The 26,026-nt window shown below is 37.3% G+C and overlaps 2 protein-coding genes and 1 pseudogene across 3 annotated transcripts; 1 reads left to right on the top strand and 2 right to left on the bottom strand.

The window, feature by feature from the left end:
• The first annotated feature begins 7,556 nt into the window (after nucleotides 1-7,556).
• On the top strand, nucleotides 7,557-11,043 carry LOC149014889 (salicylic acid-binding protein 2-like). Its single transcript, XM_089156330.1, has 3 exons — nucleotides 7,557-8,027; nucleotides 10,028-10,165; nucleotides 10,290-11,043. Exons 1-3 carry the CDS (start codon nucleotides 7,614-7,616, stop codon nucleotides 10,578-10,580), a joined length of 843 nt encoding a protein of 280 aa, XP_089012456.1. The 5' UTR covers nucleotides 7,557-7,613; the 3' UTR covers nucleotides 10,581-11,043.
• A 33-nt stretch (nucleotides 11,044-11,076) lies between these two features.
• Nucleotides 11,077-12,460, bottom strand: LOC149014888 (methyl jasmonate esterase 1 pseudogene; annotated as a pseudogene). The gene is made up of 3 exons (XR_016173423.1): nucleotides 12,023-12,460; nucleotides 11,796-11,927; nucleotides 11,077-11,697 (listed from the first exon to the last, which is right to left on the bottom strand). The product of XR_016173423.1 is annotated as a methyl jasmonate esterase 1 pseudogene (transcript).
• A 4,479-nt stretch (nucleotides 12,461-16,939) lies between these two features.
• LOC149014887 (methyl jasmonate esterase 1-like) lies at nucleotides 16,940-18,286 on the bottom strand. Its single transcript, XM_089156273.1, has 3 exons — nucleotides 17,835-18,286; nucleotides 17,601-17,732; nucleotides 16,940-17,511 (listed from the first exon to the last, which is right to left on the bottom strand). The coding sequence occupies exons 1-3, from the start codon at nucleotides 18,219-18,221 to the stop codon at nucleotides 17,227-17,229; spliced, it is 804 nt and encodes a 267-aa protein (XP_089012399.1). The 5' UTR covers nucleotides 18,222-18,286; the 3' UTR covers nucleotides 16,940-17,226.
• Between the last annotated feature and the right edge of the window lie 7,740 nt (nucleotides 18,287-26,026).

Here is a 26,026-nt window from a genome sequence, read left to right as displayed (position 1 = left end):
AGTTCTTCCCTTTTTTATTTGGCTTTTCTTTTTCTTTTTCCTGGATGGAATTTAATTAGTTTTTAGGTTGATCTTTCCCATTTTCCTCTCAGCAGGAGATTCAAATTTATATGAAATTCAACATTGTGATACTTGGGTTAGATACCAACGGCCATAACTAACTTCTTCCAAGAATATCTACTTATTTTTGTAGCCACAATCGTTAGCTAAAATATCCACCAGAAATCGGGAATGAACTACCTATTATCCCTCTCTTCCTCCCTTCCATCTACTTCTGCGGATGTAAGCACTCTACCTTGGTGACATCTTCACAAAGCGAATCAAATGCATACATTTTTATTTTTAATATTAAAAAGAATCCTTAAATCGCTAAATCAAACAACATATATTTCCTGCATGATTATTGCATGCATCTTTTACTTTAGCAACCTTCTAATGCATGGTTTTTGCTCCAATTAGTCGACTGAAACCTTTTGGTTCTGTTCCATGTGATTTCTTTTGCGTTGGTTTGATTTCTCGAAATCTCTTAGAGCAATGGTTTCAAACTGGAGAGTCAACCTCTTTAAAGATTGAGCTGGAAGAACAACTTCACTACTCTCAGTGCTCTCTCTCCTGAAAGAAAAAAAAATGGAGAGAATTTCCATTATGCTCTTCTTCTTATTCATATCGACAGTAGTTGTTTAGTTACCAGATGATTCAACGGAGATAATCTCCAGGTTCCAACAATACCTTGCCCTGAATATTATGCTGCTGCAGATTTCATTCACTCTCAAGCCAAATCCATCGGCCTTGAATCGCAAACCCTTGATTTGAAACTATGTAGGGACTGCATCACCCAATGAAAATTATCGTGTTTTCTTTGTGGATAGATGTCCATGGTGGTTAATTATCAAAACCACTGAGGTCAAAACTTTACGACAACGGTGCCATGGAGAACTTATTGAAGAGCATAGAGATTGTGAGGAGGTTCCGAGCTGCCCAACTGGACATGGTGAAGGCAAGTTTGAAGGAAGAAGGCAAGGTCATTTTAGTGAACATAGACTTCTTGAAGGCTGGGGCACCATCTCCAACTGTAAGCTAAAGTCTAAAAAAGTAGAGAATTCTTAAAGGTTGAATGGATATATTGATTCCAGACCTAAAACTCATTTGAAGTTTCAAACATAAACTAATAATTCAAATTTGAGCAAAGCAAGGGAGCATAGAATGTCCAATTACCCAAAAAAAACAACAAAAGAGAAGAATAAGGGGAGGAGAAAATTGTATGTAAACAATAGGAAGGGAGAATGATAGGCCCCAGGATCATGCCAAGTGGTAGAGAAAGAGAGAGGGAGAGGGGGGGGGGGGGATTAAGGTTGATTATGGGTTATAAATATCGATAAAATGTGAGTAGTTAGGGATTATTTATATGAGTGCTAACGGTGTGCTTTGAGGGTGATTGGCACAATTATAACCAATTTATCATTATTTTATCAATTAAATAACATTAGTTTTTGTTGAGTATGGCTCATGCTTCTGATTGTGCTGCCAACAAGCATGGGTCCTGCTACCCGGTGAGCGGGCGGAGGTGTGGAGGCAATGCCTCCATAGCCTGTAGAGGGTCCATGTTTTTGTGGGCCTCAAAGTTTCTTTTAGTTTAGGCTTGGGCCCATGCATAGTTGTGGCTTAGGGTTTCTAAGCTCCTATATATTTATTCTCTTGTAATAGAGCATTGTATGTAGTTATTTTCATGAATAATATAGTGAAAAACGTAATGTTGGACATAGCTTCACATTGAGGTGAACCAGGGTAAAATCCGTGTCTCCTTCTTCCTTGTTTTTTAATCGATTATGTGTGATTTATCGCTCTAATCTTAACAATTTTGCATTCAATTCGTGGGTTCCTAACAGAGAAAAAGAGTTACAGCTTTATTAGTTGGTCACTGTCTTATCAGTTCAAAATAACTAGACAATGAGCCCAGTCATCTTTTGTTCAAAATAAGATAAAAGTAATTTTCATCTGGACATTTGGTACAATTTCTCTCTCTCGCATAGGTAATTTGGACCTCTTGATTAGGGTACAAGGAAAGAAAATAAGATAAAAAGTATTTTCATCTGGACATTTTGAAGTTTGTTCCAGTCACCTTTTTTCAAAATAGATTTTTTCTGCATTTGGTTCCCGGTAGTTTTCAGAAATGACCAACTATATACAACTTTACAAAAACCATTGATTTACAATTTTTTGTGACCAAAATACCCTTGTGTTCTTTCGAGTTTCTTTCTTTTATTTAACCCAATCATCAAACTAATTCACTGCAAAAAATGGTGGAGTTTGAAAACAATGGTGAAAAACAAACCGTTCCTTTACAACTTCTCAAACCAAAGAGGAAGACCAACTGTTGTTGTATCTTGGAGGTGAGAACATCAAGGTCAAACCTAGTTTGCACTAAAGGGGGTGTTCAAATACCTTAAGGAAAAATATTGTACGTACACCTCAACTCACCCTGTTCAAGTTCGTACTAGTTTGTTTTGCTTATTCTACTACATTCCAGTAAGTGGTTCTGACATAAGGTATATTTTATATTCTGTTTCTCTTAATCTGATATTGGTCTGTCTATATTGTGCCTCTGGTCTTCTGATTCTAATAGGGGAGAGAAGAGAATAAATAGAATAATTAATTACGCAGCATCTAGCAAAATCTTGATATTTCATGGAGAAAAATTAAAGAAAACTAATTAACATTTAAAAAAAAGAGAGGGGAGCATGGCCCCCTCTGGCTCCAACGGAGGTCCGTTCTTATGTACCACTAAGGAGAATTGAACTCATAACCTGCTATTAGTCATTGCCACCTGAACAAGCTTTTGAAGATTTTTTCAAAAAACAATAAGCAATAAACAAAAGACTTAGCTGGATATGTTAATTTTGAAACTTATTCATTGGATTGATCCTTTAGATGTTTCTTTCAACGGGACAAGGAGGCAAATAGACGGCGTTGAGAACCTTGAGAGAAGATAAGCACGTACCACATGATGGTCCACCACCATGGGTCTTGGAAATTTGCAACCTGAGTCATAATTTAATCAAAAACTTGGTGCTTTGATGCCCACCTTGTCATAATGCTTTCTAGTGGAAAGTTTTTAATAATCCCCAGGAAACTGTTATATGTTGTTTCTGATCTACTGAAGGATGCCACGTCTTTGACTATATCGTCTTAGCAAAACCCGATAAGATAAGGCAACAACTAGTATTACTCAACTCCAACACATTTTTATATCTAAGCTACTCAGTTCTCTTTTCTGTATATTTCATGTCCAACTTTTGAGAGAAAGAGAGAAATAAAAGAGGCCAAAACCCAAGAGGAGAAGAAAGAGAGAGAACAACATAGAAACAAACAACTGATCTTAATCGCCATCACCAGCTTCAAGAACAGGACAAGCAGGGAAAACCCAGGAAGCAGCAGAGCAGCAGGAAATTAAATTGCAGGAAGAGAGAGGATGATGCTGTTGCAAAGGTTGGTAATGTGCAGGGAGCTAACGAAGTTGGCTATAGATTTCATCTTTGGTTTTGCTCGACTATTGGAGATTGTTTTTCGTCATGAAGCCTACAGCTTCTTATTAACAGTTCCCAGCTTTGGTGGCAATGGCTTCCCTCTTGTCAACGTTCTTACATGATTTTTCTTCATGATGATATGCTAGCTAGCTATGTATATACTATTTTGTATTCCTTTTCTTGAGTTTCTCCCTCTCCAGGAGAAGAGATTTTGCCGTTTCTTCTAACAGACACAGAGAGTTTCTTGTAAATTTGTAATACGGCAAGCTCATCTCTCCTGAATTGTCTTCTACTTGCTTTATTGTTTTCTATTTTGGGTGTGATTGTCTAAAATGGAGAGAAAGAGGTTTAGCTATTTTGGGGAATTTACACGTTTATTCTCTTCCGAGGTGTTGCGTAAATACAAAAGTAGTCTTCAATTGTGAAAAATTATGTTTGTCTCCCTAAGTTCCGAAAACTATAACGCATGCACCCACACCGTTAACTTTGGAGAGAAGACATTAGAATGAAATTTATTTTTCTGAAATTGCCCTTTTTTATTTTTGCAATTAATTAGAAAAATATTTTCAATATCTTTGTTAGGATTATAGCGATCAATCACACACAATTGAATAGAAAATAAAGAAGAAAGAGATGAATTTTACTATGGTTCACTTCAATGTGAGGTTACGTTGATCATTAGGTTTTTCACTATATTCACTGTTCAAGTACATGAGAATGTATATAAGCGCTTAAAAAGCCTAAGTCACACCTATTTATGAGCGCAAGCTTAAACTGTAAAGAAACTTCGAGTCCAACAGAAACATGGACTCTCTATAGGGTATGGGGGTGTTGCCCTCACCCTCACACTTTGGCCAGGGCGGCCTCCTTGGACTCCCGTCCAAAGGAGTGGGATCCCATGTCCGTTAATAACACAATGTAAAGCATGAGCCATACTCAATAATCTTCCTTCCCCCTATTGCGCTCAAACTGTAAAGAAACTTTGAGTCCAACAGAAACATGGACTCTCTATAGGGTATGGGGGCGTTGCCCTCACACTTCGGCTTGGGCAGCCTCCTCGAACTCCCGTTGTAAAGAAACTTCGAGTCCAACAGAAACATGGACTCTCTATAGGGTATGGGGGCATTGCCCTCACACTTTGGCCAGGGCAGCCTCCTCGGACTCCCGTCCAGAGGAGCGGACCCATGTTCGTCAGCAACACAATGTAAAACATGAGTCCATACTCAATAATCTTGGTTTCCCCTCGCAATTTGCAAATCAGAAATTTCTCTATATTGATATATGTAATGCTTTTGGGACCTCAAGAGCGGCATATGTAATTTAAAATCTAAAATGTTCTCTTTGTAATTATGTTATACTTCAAAGAAGGTATGTTTTTAACCCAAAAAAAAAAACACTGATCTGGTGGATGGATCGAGTGGGCTGGGCTTCATCTTTCATGAGCATCATGGGAAGCCCATATGTGTTATTTTGTGCCCCATTTCATGACCATCACGGCATTGAATGAAGCCCATGCCTTCCATCATGCACATATGGGCTTGTAATGATGGGGTCATGAAAGATGAGGCCCAGCCCACCAGATCCATCCAGGAGCGAGGCATGGGCTTTGTTCAATGCCGTGTTTGTGTGGGATTGTTCTTCCTTCTTCGGGGACTTCATCAACTGCTTTTGGGTCGATTGAGACAACCTCGGCGGCGCAGCTTTCAGCCATAATCAATACTTGTGTAAATTGATGGACGGCACAATAGTTCTTGAGTCCCTCTTGTTAGGTGCAAGGCTTCCCTCATCATTTGAGTGGACGACAAAAAAAAAAAAAAAGGCAGGCTTTGAATAGACCTGTAAACAGATTGAATTCGGCTCAGATACACTCGTATGTAAACCCGAATATGTTTAGCAAAACTACTATTTGAATCCGAATCCGCCAATAATTCTAATCCGGAACTTTATCGGATATCCAATCAAATTCTTTTATTTTTTTCGGTTGGGGGTTTCACCTTCAAGTCCAAGACAACTCTATTTGGGATCAAAACAAGTCACGATCACCAAGGCCAAACTTGCCCCCTTAAAAGAAAATCTGCAATACAACTTCACAAGCAATGCTAGTTTATCTTACACTAATATTTTAAATAATTTATCACCTATTGGGTAATGGTGTTGACATCGTGAGTGTCGATTACTCAAGAAATGGGGGAAAAATTATTAATTTTTATTCACCCAGCTCTTTCAATGATTAAATTAAATGTGAGATAACTAACAAATTAATCCTCACAAACCAACAATAGCGAATCATTTTCTATATACTCACAATGCAGAGATGTACAATGAATGCAAAATTACACACTTGAATAGAAGACCACGGATTTTGCTTGGCAGCAGTGCCTACATGTCACTACTCAAAGCAGCGAAATGTCAAGATTAAAAGTTGATAAACATGAAAAAGCATATACATTGTATTTTGTTTGTAAACTAAATAGTGAAAATGACTTTAACTTTATAAGGTGGAACAAAAGACCATTCGTACATGATATATCTAGAGAAAATTAGCAACTAGCTGATCATTCAATATGTCTCACCAACCATCACTTTTGAGCTAAAAAATAAAATCAACACAAGAAAGTCCTTGGACTCCTAACTCAAATTTGCTTTTACTCTATTTGGGCTCAGAACAAGTCACAACCACCAGAGCCAAACATGCCCTCCTAAAATAAAATATACAATACAACTTCACACGAACAATGCTAGTTTATCTTACACACTAACATTTTAAATAGTTCATCACCTATTGGATAATGGTCTTGACTTGGGAGTGTTAATTACTAAAGGAATGAGAAATAAAATCATTAATTTTTATTCATCCAGCTCTTTCAATGATTAAATTAAATGTGAGATAACTAAACAAATTAATCCTTACAAACCAATAATGGCGAATCATTTTCTATATGCTCACAATGCACGTTGAGGTGTACGATGAATGCGTAACTCACACGCTTGAATAGAAGACCACACACCTAACAAGGAAAAGCATGTACATTGTACTTTGTCTGTAAACTAAGTAATGAAAATGATTTTAACTTTAAAGAGACAGAACATTTTTTGGGATAGAATCATAGAATTCAACACATCTCATTAATCACCACTTCTGAATAAAAACAAAATCAACACAAGAAAAGTGAAATGGAAGACTATTTATACGTTATATATCCAGAGAAAACTACAAACTAGCTGCTCATTCAACATATCTCACCATCCATCACTTCTGAGCTACAAAAAAAATCAACACAAGAAAGTTCTTTGGACTTCTAACTTTGAATGTCCTAAACAAGACTATAAGAATAAATTTATCTTTTCTGCAACATGGTTATCTACGTGAAACTGCTAAAACTGATGGTTGCACACCGATCTCAGACTTGTGTTCTTTCCAAAAGAGGGAAAAGATTGCAAAAGAAAACTCAAATCAATCCATGGAACTTCAAAATGAAATTTATAACCAAACGACTTCCATGCTTTTTTTTCTTTTCTAGAAAGAACTTCCATGCGTTTTGATGAACACATAAAAAAAACAAACTCCATGGAAGTCATGAAGTTAATCAGAAATTTCCAATAAAAAACTTAATTAAAGAATTTTCCAATCCATCGCATGATTCATAATTATAAATGATTGCTAAAATCAAAAATCTGGATTGTCAGTTGGCATAATCCAAAACAGTTTCCACTAAGATCTTCTCGCCCAGGCTGCGCAAAGACAAAGTCCAAAGGTATTATTAATGTGATAGAGACGGGGCACAGTCACACCATGTAAATCACGTGGATGAATTGCATTTTGCCGACCATTAGATTGAATCTTTTCGAGATTTTAACCGAAATTTTGATCTCAATCGTTGATTTTCAAACGTCAAGATGAAGATTTCGGTCAAAATATAAATCCGACGACCGACGATGTTGCTAAACGTGTGTTGAACATGTACACAAGAAAAGTCTGGATGAATTGAATACAGCTCTGAATTGTTTTTCAAGCTTGGGGGAGAAAACTTCATGTTGTGTTTCTGGTCACAACCCTTTTGGGCTTGAAAGCTTTTTCTAACTCTATATATGAGAACAGCAGTTCCAGCTCCAACTCCACAGAGAAAGAGAGAGAGAGAAAAGAGAATTATGGTGCACTTTGTGTTGGTACATGGTGCAAGCCATGGAGCATGGAGTTGGTACAAAGTGAAGGCAATATTGGAGAAAGAAGGACAAAGAGTGACAGCAATTGAGCTAGCTGCTGCAGGGATCAACACAAAGAAAATAACTGAGGTTGGTGGCATGTTGGACTACACAGAGCCTCTAATGGAGTTTATGGCTTCACTTCCTCCAGGTGAGAAGGTAATACTGGTGGGTCACAGCTTGGGTGGCTTCAACCTTGCTTTTGCCATGGATAGCTTCCCTCAGAAGATATCTGCAGCTGTGTTTCTCACTGCTTTCATGCCTGATACTTCTCATTCCCCCTCTTATATCTTGGATCAGGTATGTCCATGTCTCTTTCTTATTCATTTAGTTTCCTTCATTATTTATGCAGATATCAATCGATCCAAAGATATATAACACATCTATCAAATGCTTTTGCTTCACAAGATTTCAGCTATTTTTGTCATTGATTACCTCTTTGATCATCTTTTAGCACCTGCAAATAATCTAGACCTCTCACAAGGTAATGACAGAATTCAAGGGTAGTATTTTTTAAATGTTAGATTTAATTGTGTTGTTAGAGAGGCCAATGATGTTGGCTGATAGACTAGTTAGGAAGGCCTTGTCACTCTCCCATGGTTTGTGGAGCTTTGTACTCTATCCATGAGTTTCGCTCCTGAATAATTTCGTTTTGCACCCAAAAAAATAGAAAAGAGCAGTTTTCTCCTATCCATATAGAATGTATTGGAATAATTTTCAGAGTAGTGTATAACACCACCCTTCACCTCTCTAAAGCCTGATAAAGGAATTCCCCTAAATGTATGGTGGACATACTGGTTTACATCCTTTACTTCTTGATCTTGTAATTCTTGGTTTTGTGATTGTACTGCCTCAGTAAAATGTTGATCTAATGACTGATAGTCGATTTCAAGTTCAAAATTTTTAGATCGACTCTCAATTATTAGATCTACACATTTGTCTATGTAGTATAATCCAGTCTGGAGAGGGGATCGAGAAGAGCCAGCTATAATGTGGATAATCTCTTAGTCGTCACCAAAAGCACAATTGATGATTAATTAAACATCCTCTATTTGACAAAAAATATCATCCTCTATCACTATCGATGAAGATATAAGATGCGAAAAAAATTCATAAAAAATTGATGAGTAGTTGGATCAAGCAAAAATTAGGTATGATGTGAATAGAATAGAAATAGTAATGACAAAAGAGGGGGAAAAATATTTGGCAAAAGTGGAAAGGAGGAAAAAAAACTGTTGAAAAAGATGCTTTTAATTATAAATAATGTTTCCAGACACATAAAGGTGAACCCAAAATTCAGCAATGATCTCACATTGTTGCTCTTGATGAACAGAGGCCCATTTGAGGAAAATATACAATATATTAGCTGCAAATGGATTGTGTAATCTTATCCAAAGCCAGAAAATATTGATTGTATCATCAAAAAGAATTTATGAAATTTAAGTAGATTATAATTTTTTTTCTTCTTTTGGTAAGAATTCAGTTTCAGTCACCAATAATGGAGATAGAATCCCTTCAACAAATAAGACATTAGCACGTAGTTCGAGGATTCATTCTCACTTTGTATTATCAGCGATATTTTCAACTTTAAACAAATTTCTTATAGCTTATCATGCGTTGAAGTTACTCTTAAACCAACTCTCATATGATCATTTCTTACTTTATCCGACCTAGTTTTATCATATATCCATCTCATTATCTGTCTCCATCACATTGAGCTTATTTATGTGATGCCTTGATTCTAATCAAGAATACATGCTGACATAATTAGTCATATGATAATCTTATATAAAAAATATATTTTTCTTCTAAGTCAACCAATTATCACGAAAAAGCTTGACAAACTTCTCCACTTAGTATATCTTATTTTGTTTTTTTGTGAAACATCATTTTCTTTATTTAAAACTAAGCCACATGATACCTAATTAATTATTTTGCATTAACCTCTTGACTCCAAGTTTGGTCTCATGACTGTAACTTAGCATTAATTAATCTATATTTTTGTTTCATGTAACAAAAAAATTATATCGGTTAAAAGCATACAAAAGAATATTCTTTTAAAATTCTTTAATGAAATCATATAATATATAAGTGCTTGATGGCCTAAATTGGCCATCATCAGTCTCGTGCTCATGCTCGAATAGGATCTAGACTCAAGATTCTAGCCGTGAAGGCAAGTTAGGGCATTTAACTAGGGCTAGGCAACCTAACCCTATATATACAGCTTCATAACTTATACATATAACTTCTCAAGTGTAATTTCATGATTTGCAATTTGTTTTCATCTTTGTTGACAACAGTTCTCGAAGTGGAATCCACCAGAATATTGGTCAGATACACAGTTCTCAACCATTGAGAACTCTTCGAGCCCAATGACTACAATGTTTTTTGGCCCAAAGTTCACTGCCTCCAAGCTTTACCAACTCTCTTCACCAGAGGTTTCTCTCCATATCTCAACTTCTACTGTTCTTTTTAAATGATACAATTAACTTTAATGGACTAAATTCTTTTCTCTTATAAACACAGTTTGTTAACATTTATGTTTCGTTTGATAACTGAAAGGATTTGGCACTGGCAAGTATGCTAATGAGGCCTGGATCGTTATTTCAAGAAGATCTATCAAAGAAGAAGCCATTTTCTGAGGTGGGATTTGGTTCTGTTAATCGAGTTTTCATCGTATGCAAAGAAGACTTAGGAATCTCAAAGGATTTCCAGAAATGGATGATTGAAAATAATCCAGTTAAAGAGGTGATAGAGTTGGAAGATGCTGATCATATGCCTATGCTATCAAAGCCCAACGAACTATGTTGCCTTCTCTTGGAAATTGGCAACAAATATACAGCTGATAGATAATAGTCTCTCCACTCTTGCAAGCCCAGCGCCACCTTCCCTCTTGAGATATTGGCATCCAACTCTAGTGATCTTGTCTTATATATATGTTGTTTCAATTCACGAAGACTGTTTTATGCACATAACATACCACTATGCTTCCAGAGTCATTGTATGTCCTCAATGGCTTTTACTCCGGTATTGCAAGCAGCCCTCTCCAAGTAAACTCTATCCGTTATATTTTGTTCTTTTATTAGGACCGTGTAGGTTGATTTTTCTTGATAGATTAACTTTAAAGCAGGTAGTTTTGTCTGAGATTCAAACCTTCGATGCTAAATATTAAGTACGTACTTAACAAATAGTCAAAAACTCTAAAGTTTTATGGAATGGGTTAACTCAAACCCTTCAGATATCTAGCATTCAAATACCAAGAATAGACCCATTAGGCACATAACATTTTGTTACCAAAGCTATGTGATTTTTATTTTTATTTTCAATTCAACTGCAAGAAAAAGCAAAATATACTAAATCTATATCACTTTTAATTAAACAATTGAAGCTAAAACAATATAAAATCACACTTAATGCCATAGTACATCCAAGTGGTTTACTACCACTCGGTTTTGCAATCTATATGTTGGTGGGTCCTGTCGGTGACAATTACCCAATCTTTCACCATCCACGGAGACCACACATCTCATACATGGTGAGATCGACTTTGATAAATTTGTTTTTCTTTCTTTTTTTTTTTTGTGGTATAAATCGATTGCTGTGATAGTTTTTTTTTTTTGTATAAATCGACTGTGATAGTTACATATCACCATAAAGAGATCGGGTCCAGGTACAAAGATTCTGCCTAAGAGTAACGTTCAGCGATGTCCAGGAGACAGGTACGAAGCTCCATGGGTTTAGAAAGCATGACCATATGGCCGGAAGCCGGCAAGACCTTGACTTCCGTCACCGGATTATTCTGTATCATCCACCGCTGGTAATCCTCGTCCAGCGCTTTATTATCCTGACACACAATGAATATCCGACTCACTGATCCGTATTTCTGCATGGACACCGCCGTTTCCTGCAACAAATCTGGATCATGGTGGAGCTTAACGGGTCTCACCAACATCGTCGCTAGTGTCACATCCTGTTACCAAATAGTGTCAAAGATTTCTATTATTATTTCCAAAATGGATATCCATATATATAACTCCATGATAGTTAGTTAGTTAGTTAGTTAGTTACCTCCGGAGAGCAGAGATGATAGAGCTTGGAAGACAAAAACTCCGGCCCAAACAAGATCGCAGGTGGTGGGTTATGTTGCCCTTCAGTTGACAAATACTGGCAGTCCACCATTGAATCCACCCTTCTGTGAAACTAACCACCAAAAATGGTGGAGAACAGACCACACGTCATTACAGAGAAGCCTTAAGGGTAAGATTGTAACAAAAAAGAAGTTAAAGCTTAATTACCTCTTGATTGAGGGTGGGAAGGGTGAAGTTTGGACCAGGCATGAGAGCAGAAACGAAGACAGCAGCAGAGACCTTGTGAGGGAACTTCTCCATGGCAACTGAGATGGCAACCCCACCTTTGCCATGGCCCACCAGTATGACCTTCTCATCCGGAGCTAGGGAGGCCATGACCTCCATCAATGGCTGGAAGTAGTCGGAGATGGAATTTATCTCATGGAGTCGATTTGGGTGGGTACCTGCACCAGCTAAGTCAGGAGCAGTGACCTTGTGACCAGCCAACCTGAGCAACGTAACAAGCTTATACCAACACCAACTTCCATGACAAGCTCCATGCACCAGCACGAAATGGTGCTTCTTCTGCTCCTCCTCGCCCCTCATTTCCATCTCTTTCTCTTCCTGCTTCTGCTGTTTCTGTTTCTGTTTCTTCTTGCTCTTCATGCACACACAGAGCATCTCTCTTTATAGTCTCTTCTTCTCTGCCTCTCTCCTCTCATATCCTTATCGCCCTTCCGCGTTAGAGGAGATGCCACGTGTCCGATGCCAAAATTTCAATTTTTTTTTAAGGAAGTCAAGTCATGTATTAAACTGAAACCGCGAATAGGAAGCTGGCTGATGTACGCAAGTTATCGTGACCGTTAGATGAACAGGATAAGAATGTGACACGTGTACAGTTGACATTGTTGAGAACCAAACAAACGAACAGCGTAAGCAGGGGCGCGTCTATCGGAATTCTTGTCTAGCAAATATATATTTTCTGAACTCTTAGGTTTTTCATTCTCATTTTTCAAATATTTTTTGAAATGTGAATGGAAAGTCAAGGAGGAATTTCATCAAGTTCACGGCACAGATCTTATTAAATTAAGACTACGGCGGAGTCCGGGACTTCCGGGTTCCCACAGCATTATTTAGAGCAGCCATTAATCTCAGAAATTAGGCATCATATGGATTATCGAGAGTACAGAAAGAACATGCAAAGAAACGAAATTCATTACGTTTCAGTAAAATCATCAGAATTTCTCTCCCACCCATGTAGAATGTATTGAAATCATCAACTCCAGTAGTGTATAACACCACCTTTCACCTATCTGAAACCTGATAAGATAGAATTTTTCTAAATGTATAATAGAGGTACGGATTCACATTCATTTTCTGCTTTTGTGGGTAAATCATAATTCATTCAACAAAACAACAGAGAAACATTCGAGTTACAAATCCTCGTAATTCAAGTAGTGAAAATAGGCCAGTCAAACCTCCCCAATAAGGAGATAGTCTTTTGAGCTAAAGAGTCAACTATGCTGTTAATCTCTCTTGGAGAAAAAAGAAATTTGCACCCTACAAGTATTTCAGCCAAGTGTTTAATATCCCAAACCATAGTCCACACAAAAAGGGATTTGAGCCCTATTTTCGATAACATTGTAGAGCTGTAAACAATCTATCTCAGATTCAACCACCTCAAACTCCTCTGCCAAACACTGAAGTGAGCCTTCCCTCAAAGCTAACACTTCTCCTTCAAGCACCTTGGTGAAGCTACTTGGAATAGACACTGTCACTAGGGGCATTCTCTTTAGAATCTCTAACAAATTTTGTTTAAGCGCAATACCTTGAGGTTTGGTCCACTTCACTTCCTTACCTTTTCCTCTCCATTCACCCAAAAGAGGCATAACCGTGTCCAAGTTAGGTCAGATTCCCAGGCTGCTATGGCAATGTTATGGGGTAGGTATAATATTCCTTGGTTTGCTCAGGAGTTAGTCGCGGACATTCGCGACCTCTCGCAACAGTTTGACTATTGTGTTTTTTATCACCACATTCGGGAGTTAAATACTGGTGCTAACCTTTTGGCAAGTTTTTGTCACTTTGTAAATGAAGTTATTTTCTTCCCTCCTAACATTCCTAATGACCTTGCTCGGTTAATAAGATATGATGTGGATGGGATGCTCTAATATCGTATGTAATTTTGTTTTTGTTTTTAATACAAAGCTACCTTTCTCCAAAAAAAAGAAAAATCGTGAAAAGATGGGATTTGCAAAGATCTTCAAACTCACGGAGAGCCTTCTTAAACACCTGGATGGCATCGAATGTACCCTTTAAAGATTAAGTCATTGCGAAAAAGCCACAAATTCCAGCATTTAGTGCTGCTAAGGATTCACATTCATTACTTCTTGATCTTGTGTTTCTTAATATATTGATTGTGCCACTTTATTAGTAAAATGTAATCCATTTTGAAGTTAATGTTGAGATCAGCTTTCAATTAATAGATCAAATGTTTGTTGATGTGATGTAATCAGAGCCCCTGAAAATACATAAAAAATATAAAAAGATGAAGTAAATGATGTGTGTACATAATTTGCGAAAAAGCTTGTATCCTGCGCATTAAATGCGCAGGATCATCAAGCCGAAAATTTGGTCGAGATCTAAATTCCGCCCCACCGCCGAAAGTACGTGGTTTGATGGTCCTGCGCATTTATGGTGTAGGACCCAAGCAAGGTCCATTTGCGAAAAAGCTTGTATTCTCAACGGTAGAAGAATCGATCATGTGGATATCCTTTCTCCTTTCTCAGACATTTATTGATGAGAGATTTCAATCATCTAGTATCTGAAAAAAAAATTACGAGTAGCATAGCATGTGAAGAAAATTTATGAAGAATTAATGAGTAGCATAGCATGTGAAGAAAAATTATGAAGAATTAATGAGTAGCTGAATCAAGCCAAGGTCAGCTTCCATATGAATAGTACCTTCGCAGGTAATGGCCAAATATATATAAAAAAATTAAATAATGAAGGAAATGTGGACTAAGAGAGAAGCACCCTAATTCTTTGTATTTGAAGGAAATGTGGACTAAGAGAGAAGCATTCTTAATAATTGTTGCTGCAAATGGATTTTGTACATCCAAAGGCTAAAATATATTGGGATATGAAAGTACAATCACGAAGAAGGATGCAAAACAAAACATATATGAAGAATTCAACGTGATTCAACAAAATTTTACCTACATCCATCAGAGAGAAAAAAGATTCTACTATTTCCAAGAAGTCTCACACTACTCTCACACTTTACAAAGTGCTACCCGTTTGCTTATCCCCAATTCCTATTCTTAGGATGAGATTTTCAATCTCTCCTTCAGGGATTGATTCACATAAGTTATTCCACATAAATTCTATATTAAAAAACTTAAAACCCTTAGTACAATTTTAATCCAGTACTAATAATTGATCAAAAATCTATTTTAATTATAAGTATAATTATAATTATAATTACATGAACTCACAAAATACAAGACACCCAAACCCAACTGGATTGTGTACATCAAAATTGATATTTATCGCATCATTAAAGTGAAATTCGGACCCAATTTCAGTCACCTATAGCGAAGAGAGAATATCTCCACGAAAAAGAAGACTCGGCATTATCAAAGACATTGCAATTTTAATTAGAATCCAGATCATCAACCCGTCAGTCTGTGTTCTTCGACGGCTTTACCACCACAAATCTGATGGGACCCACAGATAAAAAATTAAAAAAAAAAAAAAAAAAACCCATCACCCAACCCCTGGGTCCCCTTATATTTATGGTGGTAAAACTGACGGGTAGTTGTTCCATACTCTTTTAATTATATTAAAAGTACTAGAGCTATTGCGTCATTGAATACATCATCAATGATGAGACTCGATACTGGGAGAGGACTAGATTCACGTCATAGGTATGGTGGGGATTTCACCTGTAAGCCATGGGTCCCACATCTAATAAATGTGACTGGTATCACTCATGGAGGTGCATTCTTTTTTTTTTTTGTTTTTTCAAATGGAGGTGTAAGTGCGTGTATACCCCCTCTTTCTTGCGGATAGCATATTCAAACTCACGGGGTCAATTGCGAGTCAAAATCACCTCTCTTTCAGGGAGAACGGCTCCTCGATATTTTCCAATCGTACAATAAAGTGGGGTCCATGTATGATCCATTAGAATTCTCACATTTCCTCTTTTTTGATACCTCAATACTATACTCTGTGGTGACAAAACATTGGGAACACATAGTGCCCCCCTCTAATGGAGGGGTGATTCAGATGCTATTCTAACTTCATTATCAGTTAAGTAGTCTAAAGATGGCTTGACATCTTCTACAATTCTCACCCTTGACAATTTCTTGTAATTCCTATTTAACATTGAGATATGGGACAATTAATTATTCATGGGGTAAAGATTATAACCCAATTAGGAACTGAACTTAATAAATCCCTAAAATTAAACCTCAATAAAAGAGGAGAGACAAAATTGAGAGAACATTTAGGATGAAGAAAACTCTGGTTTTTTATCGAGGAAAGCCATCTCATGGCTCTAGAATTGATTGGATCATTCATGAATACCAACTTACTTCTGAGACAGAAATCCAAGTGATGTTCGACAACAGTTCTCGGGTTTAAAAAAACATAGAATTACTAGGGTTGTCACTGGATTGATTATAGTCAATTCTGATCTAAATTCTAGGCTCTCTTGAAGAAGGTTTTATAGTACATAAAATTTTGACTGAATTATCGAAACCCTAACCATATGCATATTTAACTAGCGCTCTCCTCGGATATACATAAATTCTTACAGGGGGAGGGGATGGAGGTTGCTAGTGGTGGTCGCCGGCAAGGGGAGGGAGTGTAATGGTTGCCCGCAATGATAGGGTTTCTAGAGAGATGTGGGAAGAAGATTGGCAAAGGAAGAACCCTGTGTACCACTGGTACAAATTGAGTGAGAGGGCATTTGTTAATTTATGTATATGAGAGATATTTTGGCCCTTTTACAATTTAAATTTTTGAAAAGGTAACTGTCAAGGAGTCAAAAACTAACCATGGGTAACTTAATATTGCAAAATGACAAGCGTGAGGAGTCTAAAAGTTTCTCCACTTTAAGTGAAGAATCAAGAATTTTGACCCAACTTAAGAGTATTTTCCAATAAAATTTATATTATCTCACGATACAATAAGATACTACACAATACATATCCATACATCTCTCTAGTGGATTACACTAAAATATATAACCAGCACAATACAATACTCAGATATGAGACTATACGTCTCTTAAAATCATCAAACCAACATACTACTAATACATTAAACCTTGCCTTCCACTTTCCATGGCAACCACACATCTCATAATCTATTACATGACACTACACAAGAGAGATTCAGGTTCAGTAGACTAAACAGGACTACTCTGCCTAAGAGTAACGCTCGGCGATGTCCAGGAGACAGGTACGAAGCTCCATCGGTTTAGAAAGCATGACCATGTGGCCGGAAGCCGGCAAGACCTTGACCTCCGTCACCGGATTATTCTTTATCATCCACTGCTGATAATCCTCGTCCAGCGCTTTATTATCCTGACACACGATGAATATCCGACTAACTGATCCGTATTTCTGCATGGACACTGCCGTTTCCTTCAACAAATCTGGATCATGGTGGAGCTTAATGGGTCTCACCAACATAGTCGCTAGTGTCACATCCTGTTACCAAATATTGTCAAACATTTCTATTATTATTTCCAAAATGGATATCTATATACTCCATGATAGTTAGTTAGTTAGTTAGTTACCTCCGGAGAGCAGAGATGATAGAGCTTGGAAGACAAAAACTCCGGCCCAAACAAGATCGCAGGAGGTGGGTTGTGTTGCCCTTCAGTTGACAAGTGCTGGCAGTCCACCATTGAATCCATCCTTCTGTGAAACTATATTGACCATAAAGGGTAGAAAACAAACCAAGCGTCATTACAGAGAAGAGAAGCCTTAAGGGTAAAATTGTAACAAAAAAGAAGTTAAAGCTTAGTTACCTCTTGATTGAGGGTGGGAAGGGTAAAGTTTGGACCAGGCATGAGAGCAGAGACGAAAACAGCAGCAGAGATCTTGTGAGGGAACTTCTCCATGGCAACTGAGATGGCAACCCCACCTTTGCCATGAGCCACAAGTATGACCTTCTCATCCGGAGCTAGGGAGGCCATGACCTCCATCAACGGCTGGAAGTAGTCGGAGATGGAATTTATCTCATGGAGTCGATTTGAGTGGGTACCTGCACCAGCTAAGTCAGGAGCAGTGACCTTGTGACCAGCCAACCTAAGCAACGTAACAAGCTTATACCAACACCAACTTCCATGACAAGCTCCATGCACCAGCACGAAATGGTGCTTCTTCTCCTCCTTTTCCTCGCCCCTCATTTCCATTGATCTCTTGTTTTCAACACTACTACCTACTCTACTACTCTCTTTCTTCCTGTTTCTGTTTCTGTTTGCTCTCCGTGCATGCACCCTGAAGCTTCTCTTATAGCCTCTACTTCCCTTACCCTTTGATGCCACGTGTCCTTATCAAGTTTTTTTTTTTTTTTTTGTGGAAAAGTCAAGCCGTATATCTAAACAGAAAAAAAAAAGGGGTCCGTCCAGAGTCCAGTCCTATACAAAATTATTGAAATACGGAATAGACAGATGGGTGATGTGATGTCATTGTAACTGTTGGATGAACATGATATGAACGTGATAGTTGACGAATTTGAGAAACGGACAAATGGACAGCTAAGCATCGCCACGTCTGTCGGAACTCTTGCAGCAAAACAGAAGAGATTTTGGGTTTTCCTTTTTCGTGGGTCTTTCAATTTGGAAAATTAAATTTCCAGCTTTGCTTAATCTACTTTACGCTTTACTTTTTCTTTTTAACTAAGTTGAGCCCAGTCAACATGACCGGCTGGTGGCCATAGGTCTTTTCGGATAGGAGGAGAGGATATAGACGAAACTATAACCACAAATCACTTTATGCCTTTAACAAGCCACTTTACTTTGCTTGGGTTGGGTCTGTGCATTATATAAATGAAACAAGAATCACAAATCTCTTAAAATTTCTCTTATAAAAAAAAAAATTTCTTAAAACTTTATGGCTCTAACAAAGGAGTTTTCTTGAATCTGCGTATTAAGCCAAACACAATATTCGTCAAATAAGAATTTCGGTCAAAATTTTGATCTTGACCATTAAAATTCAACAGTTGAGATTTAATTTCGACTGAGATTTCGTATCGTCATGAGATTTTGGATCTGACCGTCCGAAATCTCGAGTTGACAGTCATGACAAGCAATTTCGTCTAACAAGAGGGTACCTCTCGAAGTGTTAGATGTACACCTACAAACTTCTTACTTTAATCATCTCTGAAATTTTTATCCCTTAATTTGTCCTCAATTTTTTTTTTTCTTTTGGAGCCACTCTCACCTTATTTTTCATCTTACATTTTGCTCTTGTTAAAAAAAAAAATCTTGTTCTCCATTCACTTTGTCTATTAATTTTTTATTTCTTTTTATAAGTAAGTTATATGTTATTATCGAAAGTAAAATTATTGGGACCTCACCAGACTGTGTTGAGATTGTCCTAGGTTCGCCTAAATATAGGCTCGAATTAAGGTACTTGTTGGTTATGTATAAGAAAATATTAGTGGCACCGTATCCACAAGTCTGAATTTTTTAAACGACTGACACTTGGTCCTACAAAAGTAATGGAAGACACAAATATAAAAGTAAGAATTTATTAAAGGTCCTACAAAAGTAATGGAAGACACAAATATAAAAGTAAGAATTTATTAAACAAATAAAAATTTATTTATCAACAATTATTCAATCATTGCGATATAATCCACTAAATGAATGGTTGAGTTTCATGAAAGTACTAGGTACCAGTACCACCAACGAATTCTACTAATCTTATTATTTTTCTGAACTTTTCAATTATTTTATAAGAGTCTAATCGGAAGTAAGGGAGGAATTTTATCGATAGACAAATAAGAACGGCGAGGATTTTTTTTTCTCCAGTAAAATGCACTTTATATTATAATAATAGATATATCTAATACATTATAGATTTTAGTACGGTAATAAATATGACCATTTCAGTCCGCATCAGTGATCTTATTAAATGAAGGCAACGGTAGAGTCTCGGTCATCCATAGAATTTTATAAGGTCCATTTTCTTATCAAAAATGAACTATCCATTTCCCTCTGAATGAAGGACATTTGTCTATCAATCACATTCAAATGTTGAGATAAGATTTAAAAGATAATTTTATTTAATTTCAACCTTTGGATGGGAATAATGGACAGGTGTCCTTCATCCATACGGAAATGGATAGTCCATTTCATGGACCTGATAAAATTCCGGTCATCCATAGCATTGTTTACAGTAGCCATAAAGCTAAGATATTAAGTACCACGAGGGTCTACCGAAAGAATATATAAGGAATGGAAATCCATCCCGTTCTACAAATATTTCTTCTTGAATATACGATCAAAAGTGCATATATCTTACAAGTGAAATTAATATATATATATATATATATATATATATATATATATATATATATATATATATATATATATATATATATATATATATATATATATATATATATATATATATATATATACGCGTTGGTGGGTGGTGGTAGATAACACTTATAGCCAATGGAAAGATAATCGAGTGGTTGAGAACCTCACCTCTCGAGAGACTGTGCGTTCAATCCTATGGGGTAAATCTCCATCCCCAATTTCTTTTTATTTTTTTTTTTTTTTTAAAAAAAAAGAAAAAAGAAAAAAAAAAAAGAAAATAAATTAATCGCACTCACAAAATATAAACATTACTAACAAAATGGTCTTACAATGCCGCAAAATACGTGACACTTCCCTTAATAATCTAACGATCAAAATTAGAACCCAATTAGAAATCGAATATAATAAATCCCTGAAATTTAACTAACATGTGTCACAATCCTAGATACGAAATTTAACTACCGTGTGTCACAATCCTACATACAAATTACAAGAAATTGCAGTAGGTAGGAATTGTAGAGGATGTAGATCTTATTGACAAACATTTTTGTTTCTTTAAATACCCTTATTGATTCAATCAATTATACCTTTGCGTCACTAACAAATGATGTGTGAAATTGTAATTTTCATTCATGAGCACAACAATAATTATTATAAATGAATAATTAATTGAAATTAAAATAAAATAAAATTCAACTTTTCTCATTCCCCTTCCATTAAATTTTTTTTCTTTTCCCAACAACCAATCACTAGTAGAGCGGTTAAAAGCGCACCCTCCCACGGGGAGGTTTTGGGTTCGTGCCCATCCGGCAGCACCTATATTAGTAATATTCCCTCCCCCTGATATATAAACTCTTCGGCATAATCATTAATTTCTAACGAATCATCATAACCCCAGTCAATTTCATCATTCTCTGTTCTCTATTGGGGCCTTTAAAGCCCTAGGCTTTGATGGGTATCAAGCCTTTTTATTTTTCAGCATTTCTAAGATTTAATTAAATCTGATATTGTACAGTTTGTTGCTAACTTTTCAATGATATTTTCTTAACCCTTGGGACTAATCACACCCTACTTTGTTTTATCCCTGATGCGTCCAAAATCTGCTCAGCCCTTAGATCTCCTCGTGATGACCTGCAAAACGAAAGCGTCAGATGTGGCCCGACCGCTGGGGTCGGGAGTCCACCTCCAAAGGCTAAGTTAGTTGATGAACTTAATCACAAACGGCTCTGCTAGAAACACAGAGCTAAAGAACGAAGAACGCTGATAGTTTAAGTCTATCAGAATGTATCTGAACCTGAGTCTCAGATTGTGTGTTTTTCGATCCCCTCACCTCGTATGGTAGTGAGGTTTATATAGAGTATACCTTCAAATCTCCTTCGTTGGATGTACTTGAGCCTTCTTCGGGTAGTCGTTGGATCTTAATAGTTAGATCCGTTGAGCAATAGACTTCTACTAGTTTGGACTAGTAGAGGACTCTTGAGATAACCTTTAGGTTATGTGATGATTATCCCTTCGATAATGATTATCCGCAGCCGTCAATTCGAGTCTGCCATCATTAGGGTAATTACCCTTATCCATAAGTAGGATTAGGGCACGCTTGTAGCCGAATAAGCTTTCTCCTTCAGCAAGCCATCTTCCCGATCCGGTTCGCTCGGGAGCGAGTCGGTTCCCTCCGTCTCAACCGGGGTCGAGGGTCGGACTAGGTATGAACCCGGTTTGATCATAATTTCTCCGTATCAATCCTTAAAACAGAGAATGCTTGCCAGGTCTAAGATTTTAGACCCACTTGCCTGTGTAATGTTTCATACAAAATCATTGCTAAATTACAAGTTGTGAGATTAAAACCTATCCTTCATGATATTCTGTCCCAAATGCAAGGTGCCTTTGTGCCTGGTAAACAAATATTTAACAATATAATGTTTGCTCATGAAATTTTTCATTTTATGGAAAAATTCAGGGAATGAAAATTTTCAGGGTTAAACAGGGTTTTGTGACCTTGAAACTTGATATGTCAAAAGCGTATGACAGAGTGGAATGGCGTGTTTTGTTAAAAGTTTTTAAGTGCCTTGGTTTTGATTCCATTTTGTGCTCCGATTGAATGTCTTATTTCTTTGGCTTCCTTATTAGTCAAGCTCAATGGCTCCCCTTACTCCTGGTTCTTTAGCACTAGAGGTTTAAGACAAGGATGCTGTCACGACCCCAGTTTTCATAGGCTTGGTGGGGCCCACATCATGTACATTCCACTAGGGCACGTGACAGTTCATTCCGTAAAAGAAACCTGTTTTTAACTAATAAAATCAGACTAAACATTCTTTAGCACAAACAAACAACCTGTCTGATAATTTGCCTCATAAACATATATATGTACACAGTCTAAAGTCCGGTTATATTTACATTTGACCTTTCAACAGTGTCTAGATCAATACATGCAGTCTCAAAGAAATATATACATTCACTGTCCAGTTATACAAACATCAAACGTAACGAAATGAATGAGATTACATTTTCAACTTTAAAAGCATTGACAAATGGCAACACCTTGCCTTTATCATGAATTTGAGTACCTGTCAACATTTACAATAATGAGCTTTGCGGCCCAGTAATCAATAAAGACAACCATGTAAGTAAGTCAGGCAATTTATCATGTATCAATCATCACATCACCTGTCATCAAAATCATATAACATCATACATTCCAAACTTTCCTTTCTTTTTCCTTTTCCTGTTCATTTTTCTTTTTCTTTTCTTTTCTTTTTCCTTTTTCCTTTTCCCTTTTCTTTTACTTGCATTTCAGCTTATCGACATTATAGTCTTGAGCCTAGGCAAATCCAGAGGATGCACATATCTCTTCACCACCGGTGGCTGGCTTCGTCTCTTCACCACCGAAGTGGCTTCGTCTCTTCACCACCGAAGTGGCTTCGTCTCTTCACCACCGAAGTGGCTTCGGTCTCTTCACCACCGAAGTGGCTTCAGTCTCTTCACCACCGAAGTGGCTTCGTCTCTTCACCACCGAAGTGGCTTCTAGGCACAAGGCCTTGTACACCTCGTGGATTGCCATCGGCACGGACTCAATATTTTCACTTTTCGCCTTGCTTCATGCCTTCCCATTTGGGTACATAAGTACCGGGACTTACAAAGCCATTACATTTTATTCCTTTTTCTTTTACTCTTTTCATCTTCAATTCCAAGTATTGCATTACCATACTCGCCAATTTCAAGATACATTTTTCATTTCAATCATCATTCAGTCTCATATGAGTAAAGCTGGACACAATTCCATACAATTCAATCATTTAAACATGAGAGCATGATATCATTCAATCTCATCTGAACACAGTTCATGTAGTTCCATCATTTAAATATGAGAGCATGATAATTTACATTTAACATGCATAATCATTCTTTCAAATGCATAATTAACAGTTCAAGAATGCTATCAACATTCCATTTCAAGCAGTTCAATCAAGTCATTGAGCTGTCATCCAATCCATGCATTTTCGCACAATACACATAAACATATATCATGCACTTTCCATAAATTGCATCAATGAATACATAAAATAGCTTTTATGTTATCATATGCATGCTACATATCTATTAAAGGAAAACACCCACTTATCATACATAGGTTGGTCAATATTACTTACCTGTTCTGTGCGTGTCCTGACCTTGGTTCCATCATAATCCGCTCTCCCTGCATCTCGATCGATCAACGGCAATTACGAAAACGCAGGAGCCAACAGGAAAATTTTTCCCTTTTTATATTATTTTCTCTCTCCTCTTCATTTTCTCTCTCCTCCTTTCTTGTCTTTTTCCTCTCATTTCTCTCTCCTCTTTCTTTCCTCTCTCCTCTTTTATTTCTCTCTCCTCCCCACGGTTTGTCTCTCTCCTCTCTTGTCTTTTCTTCTCATTTTCTACTTTTCCTCCACTCCTTCTCTCTCCACTGCCTCTCCACTCCTTCTCTCTCCTTTATCCTATTCATCTTCTACCTCTGCACTTCTCTATTTCGTCTCTCACCTTTCCTCTCCTCTTACTCCTCCTCTTTCCTCTTCTCCTTAACCTTCTAACCGTTTCTCCAAAATCTGAAATCCATTTCTCTTCTCTCTCTTCTCTTTCCCCTGTACGCTTCTCTTCTTCCCCACTTTCTTCACTCAACTTACCTCTATTTTCCTGCAACTTTTCTTATTCTCCACTTCAATCTTCTCTCTCCTCACTTCTCTAATCGCTTCTTCTCCCTCTATTAAACCTCCACCTCTCTCCTCCTTAATCCTCTTCTCTTTCCTCTCCTCTCTGCTATGCTATCCCTCTTCTCTCTCATGCTGCAACGCAGTCTTCATTCCAGTTTCCTCTTCTCTTTCTTCTCCTTTACTCCTTTATTAAAATCACAAAGGGCGGTGGGAAAGTGGGAGGTGTCACCTCCTCCCTCTTTCCCTCCACTCACCTCCATTGCCTTTTTCATACGGGTACACCTCACCCCCTTATTTCTCACATTTTACAAAAATAATAATATATATATTAATAATAATCTATTACATATATGATATATATATATATATCCTTATTTCATGGGCTTCTTTATGGACTTGTGAGCCCACTCTTTTACTTACACATGACCCACTATGGGGTGCGAAAATTCATACCTCCGGGTTCAGAAATTTATGCTGATCATTTCGTCGTTTTCAGTTCAGTCTAATTCCACTGTTATGGGACCCACAAACGATGTCTGACCTCGATCACAATGACACGTTTGCTCACAATAATAAAATAATAGTAGAAAAAGATGCGGGGCATTACATCCTCCCCTCCTTACAATAAATTTCGTCCTCGAAATTTGCATACCTGATCCATCGAATAACTGGGGACATTGAGTATTTATATTGGATTCAAACTCCCATGAGGCTTCTTGACCCAAGTGACAGTTACACCGCACTTTCAACTGGTTTCTCTTCATAGGAAAGATCGTCTTTCAATCCCAACGGTTTGAATCGTAGCACATGAACAGGATTTGCTACATACTTCTTTAGCATCATACATAAAACACATCATATATACTGGATAAATTTGGAGGTATGGCAAGTCTATATGCTATTCCTCCAATTCTTTTCAGAATCTCAAATGACCTTATGTATCTTGGACTTAGCTTCCCTTTTTGCCAAATCTCACCACACCTTTCATTAGTGTTGTCTTTAGGAAAACTTTATCGCCCACCTCGAATTCAAAGGGCTTTCTTTTAACATCTGTCTACTTCGAGCAGTCTTCAACCTCTTATGTATTACCTTTATTTTCTCACAAGTCCGTTGCACTAGGTCTGGCTCCAATACTTGCTTTTCACCAATTTCACTCTAACATATTGGAGATCTAAATTTCCTTCCATACAGTGCTTCATAGGGCGCCATCTCTATGATGGATTAGTAGCTGTTGTTATAGGCAAATTCCACTAAACATAAGTGGTCACTCCAGCTACCCTTGAAGTCAATTACACAAGCCTTAAGCATGTCTTCCATACAGGCTATCTCTCTCTTCATATTGGTCCATCAAAAATTCTCCTCCAAATCTTGGTACATCCTTGTCCCACCAAGATGCGTTGACTATGGGCTGTTATGTACTTCCTTTATCAGTTCTCGTTTCAACTCCTCATCTTGAGGCACACACAACCTGGAGTTACATCT

The sequence above is a fragment of the Hakea prostrata genome, chromosome 5, assembly GCF_041222555.1.
Source record: "Hakea prostrata isolate BN-2017 chromosome 5, UWA_Hpros_2, whole genome shotgun sequence".
Classification (NCBI taxonomy): Eukaryota; Viridiplantae; Streptophyta; class Magnoliopsida; order Proteales; family Proteaceae; genus Hakea; species Hakea prostrata.
Note: the sequence above shows the minus strand (reverse complement) of the source record. Positions and strands in the feature narration are given on the sequence as shown.